At 42.6% G+C, this 12,294-nt stretch overlaps 1 protein-coding gene across 2 annotated transcripts; it reads right to left on the bottom strand.

Annotated features, from left to right (window-relative positions):
* Nucleotides 1-487: 487 nt before the first annotated feature.
* On the bottom strand, nucleotides 488-11,967 carry PPP1R17 (protein phosphatase 1 regulatory subunit 17). 2 transcript variants are annotated; one of them, XM_047095122.1, is made up of 4 exons: nucleotides 11,886-11,967; nucleotides 8,311-8,463; nucleotides 6,781-6,933; nucleotides 488-567 (listed from the first exon to the last, which is right to left on the bottom strand). In XM_047095122.1, the coding sequence occupies exons 1-4, from the start codon at nucleotides 11,965-11,967 to the stop codon at nucleotides 488-490; spliced, it is 468 nt and encodes a 155-aa protein (XP_046951078.1). The 2 variants fall into 2 exon arrangements, with proteins under 2 accessions (XP_046951078.1, XP_046951079.1); XM_047095123.1 differs by lacking the exon at nucleotides 8,311-8,463.
* Between the last annotated feature and the right edge of the window lie 327 nt (nucleotides 11,968-12,294).

Genomic DNA, 12,294 nt, shown 5'->3' with positions numbered 1-12,294 from the left:
CCATGTTCTCCAAAGTAATCAGTGAGTCTGAACCAAGCCTTCCCGCCTCCTTAACTGGCAACAGGGAGTCAGTCCCCCCTTGAGCTGCTATTTGGATAATGTCAAGTCAAGTCCTGGTCACCAGTGTAGACCAAGAAATAAAGCACTTCCATGCTATTCATATTCTTTGCTCCATGAATTGATCCAGAAGATGCAGAAGCTAACACTAGAGTTTTCCCTGTTACCTCCCACTTTGGAATGATCTGTTTCCTTTCCGTTGCATTAGAAAATGAAAATTCAAGAGGCGGGAATAGAAACCAGATTCAAGAAAGAAGAGAGAGTCAAAGAGGTGACTGGCAATCTGATATAGTATGCCTCCTGGGGGAAAGGTGTCTGGATCTTAAAGGCAGATTATGACAAAATGAGAGCAGAAGCAAGTCTATTTTTTTTCTAGGTCGCCACAGGGAACCAATCTAACCTATTTACAAGGGTCTCAGGGGAGCTCTGTTTAAATAGCTATTTTGTCACCATCCTTTTCGTCATCTTCCATGATCACTTTGGGTCTCTCGTCCCTGAGCAGTGTCATACCTGCAAAACAAAGCACCAATCTGCAATTAAGTGCCTCTAATTAAAATATTAGACAACCTTACAGTGTAGACACAGCACACAGGAGCATGACAACCCAAAAGCCCTTTAGCATCTGCAGAGCTAAGTGTTAAAGGTGCCAACAGAAAGAGGGAGCCGGGTGACCTTATTTGGCCTTCCCAGAGGAGCTGTGACTCAGGCAGGACACCACTCTGGTTACCAGGAGACACTAACCTGGGAGTCAGAGGCAACTTTTACCCCCGTGTCTGTGTTCTGCATTTAAGCTCACAGCACAGTTGGATGAAAAGCAAACAGGTTTTGGAGTCCAACTGCTTCGGACCTCTCATTCTGTCACTCACTCGATCTGTGTTGGGCCCGTGAACACTTTCACACCTGAATTTTCTTGGGTGTAAAATGAGCACACTGTTACTGATGTGAAGGGCTATTGTGCCCATTGAACAAGAAGCTCGTCCAGTGCTGAGCACAGCGCCATGCCTGTGAGCAGCTGAGTCCGCTTCTCCCTTCCTTTTATTTTATACCTTTTTGTTTCATTTGTAAAGTTTATTTATTTTGAGAGGGAGAAAGAGCATGAGCAGGGGAGGGGCAGAGAGAATAGGAGAGAGAGAATCCCAAGCAGGCTCCGCACTGTCGGCACACAGCCCGATGCGGGGCTTGAACTCACAAACCGTGAGATCATGACTTGGGCCGGAACCAACAGTCAGATACGTAACCGGCTGAGCCACCCAGGCGCCCCATCCCTTCCTTTTACACTTGCTAGTTCACTTCTTTGCAAAGAACTGGTCAGCAGCATAAAGTCAAAATCAACTACATTTTAACCTCTAGGGGAAATATTGAGCAGAGGCTCTGAACATGCCATTTCTGTGTGTCAGTGCTGGTGGGCGCTAAACTTTATGTGGTTCAGAGCAAAATGAGAAACTCAAGAACGGGCAGTGAGTTTTTGTAAAGTTCTGTGACTACCATTTAAAAAAATTGTTCTTTATTTTGAGGTGACTCTTTTTCTCCTTTTGGGTATTAAAATATCCTTTCTTTTATGAAATTTTAGGCATGTCAGGTGGTTAGTTTTTTAGCATCTTACTAGGCATAATCCAAAGTTGGTATCCCTATGTTGGGCTCCAATATATTTTCTTTTTCAAGAGTTTACTGATCGTTGAAATTCAGAAGCCTAAGCACAATTTTCTGGACTGATCAGACCAGTTAGGACCATCCAAGGAGATCTGGGTGGGTCTGCTCATCCTGTGAATTGTGAGGTAGGGTCATTTTAATAAAAACACAAAGGAGGGTATGATTCAAGGCCAGTCCTCCAAGTGATTTCTGTCATCTCATCCCAGCCAACCACAGTGCCTTGCCCCACTCCCACCTTCTCATAATTAGAATCCTTTCGGTTCATTAAGCATTTCATAAAGATCTAAACATGAGGGTAGAAAGCTGTGCACCACAAGAGGCCTTTCTACAACACTGGACTCCATTCAACAGCGGCAAATTAATGAAAACTATGTGTTGATCTTAATGACTATTCATTTGATTCAGTTCCTAGTTTGTTCATATGGGTTCTTTACCAATTAGCTGATATTTATTGGAGGAGAAAAACAATTTCAGAAGTCTGGTTGAAAATGAGGATTTTGCATAAATCACTTAGGAAACACAGTGGGAGATATTTTCTCTTATACCCGCTGCAAAGAGGTTTGGATTTTTACTTGGAATTAAGGCTATCATGGTAGGAGAACATACAGTTAACTATGCTAATCCCCCAAACTTTCCATCTTAATTTCCTTGATATCTTTTCACATCAAGCCAAATTTGAGTTGATTCAAAGTGGACAAGAGCGTCTAAATTCCCAGATCCCAGTCAACTTTCTGATTATTTGGGGTATCCTTGAAACCTAGTTGTACAAGCATCTGGGCAGGAAAAAAAAGTCTTGGGATTCCAGGGAAAGGAGGAGCCTGTTTAACCATCAAGGTCAGGCCTTCCCAAACTAGGCTAGGCTTTCCACAGGGACACAGGAGATAATTTCAAGTGGAAAGTGAACTAGCATTTATATTAATATAGTTAAGCCTTAAAATAATGTCTTACAATGAAAAATACATATTGAAGCTCATCCAAATCTTGATTTCATGGCTATCATTGTTTAGGATGAGCCTTAAATCAGTAACATTTATGTCATCACTGCATTCTGCTTGATGTTTCATATTGTCAGCTTTGTTCATTTGATGATGAATGAGGTTTGATAAACACTGGTCTGTGATTTAACCCAGTCCTGAGCCTATGTTCTCCCATGGGAAACAGAGGTATGTTATTGAAGAAATGTACTCTAGAGCCAGAAAGCTTTGTCCTGGTGGTCATTGAACTTTGAGCAAGTCATTTAACCTGTCTGAGCCTCAGTTTATTCATTTGCAAAACTGGAGAAAAAAATAAATCATATCTCCCTCAGGGGGTGACACTGCCAGGTAGATTTAGACCAACATTCTTTTATGCTTCAAGCACACTTTTACGTGAACCTCCATTAAAGCACTTTTCACATTGTAGGAATCATTGGACAATACATCCATCACCCCTACCCCCTACTGAACTCTCGGGTTCTTTTTTCTTTTCTTTAAGTTTAATTTATTTATTTTGAGAGGGTGGAGGGGGTGGAGATAGAGGGAAAGAGAGAGAATCCTGAGCAGACTCTGCACTGTCAGCACAGAGCCTGATGAAGGGCTCAGACTCACAAAGCATGAGATCGTGACCTGAGCTGAAATCGAGTCAGACGCTTAACCAACTGAGCCTGCCTGGCCAAGAACTGTGAGGTTCTTAAAGGATATCCTAGCATCTATCAGGGGACTTGGGATACAGTAGAGACTTAGAAAATATCAGTTCCTACCTTTCCATTCTCTGTGTAGGAGAGTTTAAGGAACTTGCCTGTTTGTTAGAAACTCGTATGTTTTTAAGGCCAAAGCTGTCAGTCCAAGGTCTCTAAGGGCCAACCAATTAGCCTTGCAACAAGCTGTTTTAGGCCATGATTCCACTCAGAGCTGGTCACCTGCATTATAGATGTATGCCTCTAATTCAAGGAAGCCAGGGCTGAGATGCCACCTGTCCTGGCAAACCACACCAGAGAGAACACTATTCCCAGAAAAACAGAAGAGGTGTCACTTTCAAAGGACATATCAGTCTCCTTTCTACAAGCACATTAGTGAGCTTTGATCTCCAAATATTTACAGCTCGTGGGCCAATTTTCCAAGCGACTTCTCTTCAATGCTTCCAGCCTCGTTATTCTTTACTTTCCTGGTTCCTTTTGCCACAAACCTTAGCTAAAGACTTCTTTTTCTTTTAAGCAGGTCTCGGCTATTAAGATCTTACTAATCACAGTCCTATGCACCCTGCCATGCAGTCACCAAGATGGGGGGCTCTGGCAAATGTGGGCCAAGTTGGGAACAGACCTGGGTTGGCAAGGAAGTCAGAGATGACTCCTCACTAAGGAGTTGTCTGGCAGTTGGAACCCATCAAATAAGCTCATTAACCTAGGGGAATGAAGGCAGTTAGCAAGAGATTTAGAAGAGAGAGATAATCCTTGTCCGGTCTTCACTTGCCAAGGGCTAATGAGAGGAGATGTCTCCAGAGTGCATTTGTCTGTGAGTTCCTCTCAACACCCTTATTAGAACCAATATGAGTCTCTCTGAACATCTGCCGAAGGCTCTATCCTTATCAGCTTAACTAGCATTTCGATTACTGCCAAATCTTTAGATACTAAAAGGCTCTTCAAAAATAAAGTGCTTCAGCTAATATGCTAATAAAAGCTAGAATCATAGAACACTATCTATAATTGCAAATACAACACAGAGATTTGCTGATCCTAGGAATTCCATAATGTGTGTAGAGTCCGTGGATATACAGCCTCTCTTTCCAGCTCTGTGTACTTTGCCCTGTTTGATAAACACTTTTTAAAAATTCAGCTTGGAAGCTGCTCTCCTAAGATGTAGATATTGGGATGTAGGCAGCATCCATTGCTTAAATAAACAGGGCTTAACATTTTAGGAAGTCCTTTGAATCAGTAGATTTATATGGAGAGGTAAAAACACTTGCAGCTAGGAAAATTCTCACTTTTAGAAATGGTTTGAATAATCTTAAGGAATATAAGATTGAAGAGAATGGAGGGGAACTCACATTTATTGAGGACTTTCAACAATCCAGGATCTGTGCTAAGTGCTTTATATACTTTATTTAATTTTGTTAACAATCCTGGGAAACAGATTTTTATGGTCCTTCATTCAGAAATGCATGAAATGAAGGAGGCTCTTTTGTTTGTGCTGGTTGCCCAGGCTCACAAAGCTAGGATGAGCAGAACCAGAGATCAAACTTAGTCCTTTCTGATCGCAAAGCCCATGTTCAATGCCTCTGCTAAGGTGACTCTATGCCCATAAATATTTTGTTCCTTGATCAAGTCTTCCCCCAGAAGAACTTCAATAAAAACAAATACAGGAATGGGTAAAGAAATAAAATCTCCTAATAGAGAACTTGGAACTGCAGAATTGTGACTGGCAAATAGAATATCAAATCAACAGATCCTTATTGAGCACTGCTGTATAGAAGGGACTTGGCTAGACAGCAAGGTCAATACCAGCAACATAGAGCAATCACAGGCCAGTTCTCATGAATTCATCAAATTTAAGTCAATTTAAAGAAGAGCTACAAAAATAGCAGCAAGAACGATGAAAACTATACTGAAAGATGACAGTCTCAGTTTGCATGCCCATCTACTACAGAGTTAGTTACAGATAGAAAAGATTCATTTTGGACTTGGAGGGGTCTGTTAGCAGAGACTTTGGTTGAGTCTTGAAAGGTGACTAGAACTGGGACAGAGGCAGAGCTGGGGGGAAATGTGTGCTGGGTTGGAGGTTCATTGCAGGCATATGAGAACACGTTTGAGGCAGTTCAGAACCTGTCACTTGGTCCTTGGTCCATTTCTTCAGAGAGATGCCTCTTCGATGCTCCATGCGTCCTTGCCTGGCTCTGCTCCACAGAGATCAGTGGCCTTGTCTGTATCCCTGACTGCCTATTTATGATGTCTTCTTCTGAGGTGTCTTTCAATTTTTTATTAAATAAAATAATGGGGAAACATAGTCCTATAGCAACAAAATCTCATCTCCTCCCTAAGTGTCCCTTCTGGATTGCCATAGAGCTGAAAGTCCCAACTATCCACCCCAGTACGACGTAAGGCAGACCTGGATTAGAGCCCCAGCTCTGCTGTGTCACTGCGTTGGATCTTGAGCATAATTTGATCCATTTATCTGTCCTCCTAATCATCCCATCTCAATCCAACCAATCAACCAAGCAGCTACCTCTCCATCAATGTCATCCACAGAAGACTTTAAGTTACATACATTGTCTTTCAGCTTTTTTATGTGAAGGGACCTAATAGGTCCTTTCTTGTGTTACTCAGCTGATTTAAACAAAATCCACAAACATACCGAACTCAGTACCTAACATTTAGTAGAGTCTCAATAAACATTAGTACATTTTCTTCTCTGCCACCCCCTCCAAATATCTATGTAAAACACACACTCACACATGTGACTCACTCAGTCGCATGTATAAGACTCGCTCAGTCTTATAACCTAATCGTGAATGTATATGTCTTTTTCCCCAACCTGCAACTTAACATTCTTAGGGACAAGACTACACTTCATACATTAGCTGCCTTATATACCCTGGGGTGGTGTACATAGTGCAGCAAGAATTTTTGGTTTGATTTGACACATATGAAGGTGGCTATCGTTATTTCTGAATCTCCCTTTCTCTCCCTCTCCCTCTCTCTTTCTCTTGTTTTAAAGATTTGGTCAGTATATCCAGGCGTCTTGGGAGAATCAGCTATCAGTCATAGGATGCATGATTCGTGGAAGACTAGGGAGGGGGGATATTTCAACTCTTTTCAAGGACCCACTGACATTTCTATTTCATTGGCTCAGTGAACTTGACCAGCCCTGCTGAAGCACGAGTAATGCTCTGAACCTCCCCCGGCTCCAACTCAGCCCTGGGGGAGCTGCCGGGGAAGGTAAACGTGAAAGGCAGCCATACACGCTCCTCTTCCCCAGAGCACTTCTGTGTGACACAGACTGCTGGGCCAGGACAAAGGCCATGCCCGTGGCAGTTCCAGATGGTAAGGCTCTTGACCTGTTCCCATCACCCCCTGCAAATGCCTTGCACCAGCTCTTTTACCTGCTGCAAAGGGGGACACGTGCAGGGCAGGTGTGTCTTTTCTCCTTGGTTTTTTCTGTTCCAGGTCAGTGTTATGAACAGCTGGACTCATTTTGCCCTTTGGATGTCTCTCTTGAACATCGTATCTTTGAATGAAATGTTCTGAAAGCACACCTGCATGGTTTGGGGAACAAATGGGGAAACAGGGTCAAACACATATATCCTACTACGTAAGGACTATGCCTTCATATTTGCACACATACCTAGTGATGGTAGTCAATATATCTTTTCAAACTTATTTTAAACAATCGTTTCAATATTAAGAATTAGTCTCTATTGAGGCAACACTAGCGAACATCCTCTAAGTAAAGGGTTTTACGCGCCTGATTTTATGTTAGCCTCAGAAAACACTGAGGAATTTAATATTACGATCACCGTCACACATCTGGGGAAAACGAGGCACCGAAATAGACCCACCGCAGCCCAGCTCCCAGGGGTCAGGGCCAGGAATTGAGCCCAGGTTTGCCTGCCTCCCAGGGCCATCCTGGCTAGAGCAATGCATCATTTGTTCTGCAGGCCACATGCTTCACTCTTCAGTGTCTTGCCTGCCTTCTCACCTCTCCCACATGTGAAATTTCTCTCCATCATTTAAAGGCTCTCTGAAAGCGGCCTCTTCTAGGGAACTTTCCACAACCCCTTGCCCAGGCTGAGCTCCTGGAGTCTTTATGTAAGGACCTCATTACTTACATAAAGCAATTATTTTACTTTTACATAAGTAAACAACTTTTACATAAAGTTGTTATTTCTTCCTGCATATTTCAGCTATTTAGGTGCTTCTGTTTTGTCTTGTAAAACTGAAAGTTCCTTCCCAGGAAGCTCTGGCTTCTATTTGTTTTGTAGCCCTCCAAGTGGGTCATGAGTGGAAAGAACACTAAATACATGACCCAGAGGGAAGGAGAAAAGGAAAGAAGACCAAACAAAACTGTTGGGAAACAGTATCACACCTCACACACAAGGTTGCTAGAGAGACACGTTAGACAACGTGTTCGTCAAACCATTTTGCTTTTTCCTGGGCACACAGGGAGTCTACACTTCTCAGCCTCCCTTGCAGTCCGGTGAAGTTTGGGACTGAAGGACGCGAGCTGTGCCCCTTTTGGGCCTGCCAATCTCGCCCTCTGTTCTGCGCCCCTCCCCACTTCATCCCTGTGCCTGCTGGATGCTGAGGCTCACGGTGACTTTGAAAGCCATGTGCTGGTGACGTGCAAACTGCCACCGGCCAGAATCCTCGAATTACTGTTTGGAGCAGAACCTGCTTTTGCAACTTGCACTCTTGATGAGTGAGAAAAAAAAAACAAAACCCAAAACTTGTGCCATTAACATTTTGTAATTCATTTGTTATAGCAGCTGGCCATATTGTCATGAAGACAGATGTAGGGATAGTACCAGTGATTTAAAAACACCCAAGTATTTAAGGAAACGTCGTAAGACCAATGTGATCTACGGCAGCGGTTCCCTTTTACAGATGTGCGAACTGAACTCGTTGTCCGTTACCTGGTATGAAAGGTGGGATGTGCAATGCCGGTGTATCTTTTCTTCTTGGTTTCTTTTGGTCTGACTCAACATTCAGGGCAACCTGCACATTTTTTCCCTTTCTTGGCTTCTTTTTGAGATCACAGTCCTTAATGAACTGGTCTGAAAGGTCATCTGGTATTGAGGGGATGCAAAATAAAAAAGAATGTGATGTGAATAAGGGTTGCTCACAAACTGGTTGGTTTCCAATCCCTTGCAGGAGCCATTTGGTCTGAAAAGGAAAATTATTTATATATTTTGGCCCAGTCTACATCAAACTTTAGGAGCCTTGCACAAATACACAGTAAAACAGAAAACTGGAATATTCTACAAAACGCCAAAGGGGATGGATAATCAAAGCAAAAGAGAACTTTAAAATATAATTAGGCAAGCCACAGAGTGGGTGTGAGTTAAGTTTCTGATGGGAGGACAGGTTCTCTGTGCGAAATGCTCTTTCTTAACTTCTTCTCCTCAAGGCTTGCTCTCTCGAAGACTCCACGGGCCAGGATGGAGCCAGGCATGCTCTTCAGTCTTGTAGTAAAGTGCTCTGCAAATTCCTCACCCACCTCCATTTCTGTGGCCAGGTGGTCACCCGGATGATTCACACTTGCCTTCAGCATTGGTGTCTTGGTTCACCGCACACTGGCATTGCAATTCTCCCAGCTGCCCATCTCAACCCCAGGTCCTCCTGCCCTCTTACTCAGCTTTTTACCTTTCTCAGTGCCCGGAGCTTGTGAGGCTCTGCATCACACCCATCAGATGCCAGGGTACACAATTAATCCAGTCTGATCACTCCTCGCCCATTATTTTCTTTGCTCCATCTGACTCCTCCATGTTTTTGTTGATGGTGCACTCCTCTGAGCTTCTCTGTCATTGTTCTAGCACTTGTTTATTCCATAATGGTTTCTCTCCTGCTCTAGAAAGAGGCTTCTTGGAAATTAAGGATTATGTTCTTTTAATAATTTTATTCTTAGTTGCCTCTCCCTCCAATAAATGCATGTTGAATGGATAAGTGATGTTGGACTGATTGCAGTTCAATTGCTGACTCTGTCCCCTGTTACTTCTGAGAATTTGGCCCTCACTTTCTAGGAACTTTGATATCGTCTCAAATTTTTAAATGGGGATAATATTAAATCAGTGTGTGTGTGTGTGTGTGTGTGTGTGTGTGTGACAGAGAGAGAAGACTACATTTGTTAATGTTGGTAAAGCAGTTGTTACATTTGATATATCTCAAATCCTCAAAAAAAATTGACTCTGGCCATTGCTCACCCCCTGACACCTTCTATAAGATCCAAAGAAAGCCCACCTCCCCACCCCATCTCTGTAAGTCTTTCCCAGTCTTGGATATCCTTTCTCAGCTTCTGGGTAGCTGCAGGAGTTTTGCTCACATAACACCTTTTCTGCATATATCTTCTCTGCCGTCTTTGATGACAGGTGTCTTGTGTTTTTATCTCCTTACAGCAATTAATAAATATTTGTCGGATGTATGTTTGAATGAATGAACTCAAACATGTTATATATAAGGAGATAGTCTGTTAGGGTTCAAAGAAGCCATAGACAGTGAAGAAATTCACTCTGACCTGGATACAGTCTGGTTACATCTACGGCTGTGAATGAATTTGGGGAAATTCAGGTATTAATTGGATATTTTCAGCCCCTTCCTCTTTTCCCTCCTCCTTTCATTCTCCTTCCTTCCTTCCTTCTTTCCTTCCTCCCTTCTTTTTCTCTCTGTTTCTCTTTTATGAAAATATTCAGGTCAATGTCTTCAAAACACTGGGGGTTAAATGTGTCAAACCTGTTCACTTCAGTTTTGTGGGTCTAGATATAACCTGTGTCATTCATTCATGCATTTATTCAACAAACGTTGATCAAGTTCCTACTCTATGTCAGGTCTTGAGCAAGATTCTAGGGCTAAAAAGACAAGTAAGAAATGGTCCTTGTTTTCAAGTTGCTGTGATCTATTGGGCTTTATGTCTGGATGGGGTCCTTTGTTTTAGAAAATTCAATATGCACGAGAAACCTACCGGGAGAAATACTTAGTAACCATACATTATTATGCCTGCATCATCCAAAGATCACAGTATATAACCAAAAAATCAAATAGCGTCATTCCCTTCAGCCATATTTAATAGTAATACATGTTTCCTTTCACCTAAAGGATTTGAATAATTCCATCCAATCATTTCAATTTAATAAATATTTATTGAGATCGTATTATATGTAAGGCATTGCACTATTTGCTTTTAGGTTTACATATACAAAAAAAAAGGAGGTGAGTGGGGAACTTTCCTGAGTACTGCTTATGTACGAGATAATTCCACATCCTTCTAGTGTGTGGGAATGACCAACACCTTCTCTGACTAATCAATGCCTGTGTCTTGCCGGTTGTTAAATATTCATATCGTATCCCAAACACATTCTTTCATGTAGTCCTTACACCAAGCCCACAAGGAAGGCGTGCTATTATCTCCAATTTGCAGACGAGGAAACTGAAGTTGGGAAGGCCAGACGAAAAACTAAAGGTTACTGAAGTTGGGAAGGCCAGATGAAAAACTAAAGGTTACATTCCTGGCATGTTATGGCACCAAGAGTAAGCCGAGGTTCTTGGGACTATGTTTCATAAGGACTGAAATTACCGTTTTAAAAATTTGCTGCCACATAGTACAGTTAACTCCCCCCCCCCATATCATACATACCATAGGCATTTGTTGAATGAATGAATGTTGGTCGGAATGGGTGCTGCCCAGTGGTAGGGCCTCTGGAAGTACAGGCTGGATGTCGACCAGTCATGGGTCACCATTCAACCCCAGGATACGACTCAGTGCACAGTACAGAGAGCAAGACATTTGCTTCAATTTGGACTTTTACTTCCATTGCACTTTTTCCTACTTTTGGAGAAATCCTGAACATAAACTATCTTGATGGCAAATGGGGAGAGGGGAGAGGAGGGGGGACTCATAACCAGGCGAGACATAAACAAAGGCTATGAATATGCAAAAGGCCCATCCATCAAAAGTCTGAGTGTCTCATTTTTAGAAATGGGTAGAGGCAGAAATGTTTCTGGTATTTTCATTACAAAGGTTATGCAAAAAGTCAGTTCTGGAAAGGAAACAGATTGACAATAAAGCCGAAAAAGGCTATTTAAAATTCTGTCTTGATAGGCAAAGAGAGATATTTGAAATATTTTATTGCACTGCACATAGGGTGTAAGTGTGCCGGCAAATACTGGAAAGCGGGTCTCCTGCCACATTCCATTTATTGCCTCAGAAATGCTCTGTCTGGGACTCTGTCAGACCCAGAAAAGAGGACAATGCCTTTTCTCTCTTTCTGTAACTCTAATGAACTTCTTTCCAGTGCTTCAGCTAATATCTACATGGCAGACCCCACAGAGCCATGGCTATTTGCCTTTCCAGCTGGTGTTGGCTGTCACCAGAAGGTACGAAGGATCAGGTTTCAGGGGGCCTCCCGCTGACTTGCCTGCAAACCAAATGGCGAGAGGATGGCAGAGACACCTCCTTTCTGACTCTCACTACTGACATGCACGCTGCAGCATTTACCTAAGTGCTCACGATGAGGGTCTAGCTTGTCCAGCCTGTCTTCTGAGAGCTCCAGTGGCTGCATTTGCTCAGTGGACATCATCGAAGGAGGTATATCTTCTCCAGCACTGCAGAAGTATAAGAAACAAGACCATAAGTGTGTCTTCTGTTTATTTGCTCACTTATTAAATAAGTGTATTTATTGAGCACTTACTATGTTCTCAATTCAATCCCATTTTTTCAAGTCTGTTTCTTATGCTTAACTACTAGAAGCTCTAACTTAAGATTTAAGGCAAAATAGGGGCTCCTGGGTGCCTCAGTCAGTTAAGCATCCAACTCTTGATTCTGGCTCAGGTCATGATCTCTCAATCGGATATCGAGCCCTGTATCAGGCTCCATGCTGACAGTGCAGAGCCTGCTTGGGACTCTC

This window comes from Lynx rufus, unplaced genomic scaffold, assembly GCF_022079265.1.
Source record: "Lynx rufus isolate CCGP_SWC_20201006 ecotype Redwood Valley unplaced genomic scaffold, mLynRuf1.p SCAF_4, whole genome shotgun sequence".
In the NCBI taxonomy this organism is placed as follows: Eukaryota; Metazoa; Chordata; class Mammalia; order Carnivora; family Felidae; genus Lynx; species Lynx rufus.
Note: the sequence above shows the minus strand (reverse complement) of the source record. Positions and strands in the feature narration are given on the sequence as shown.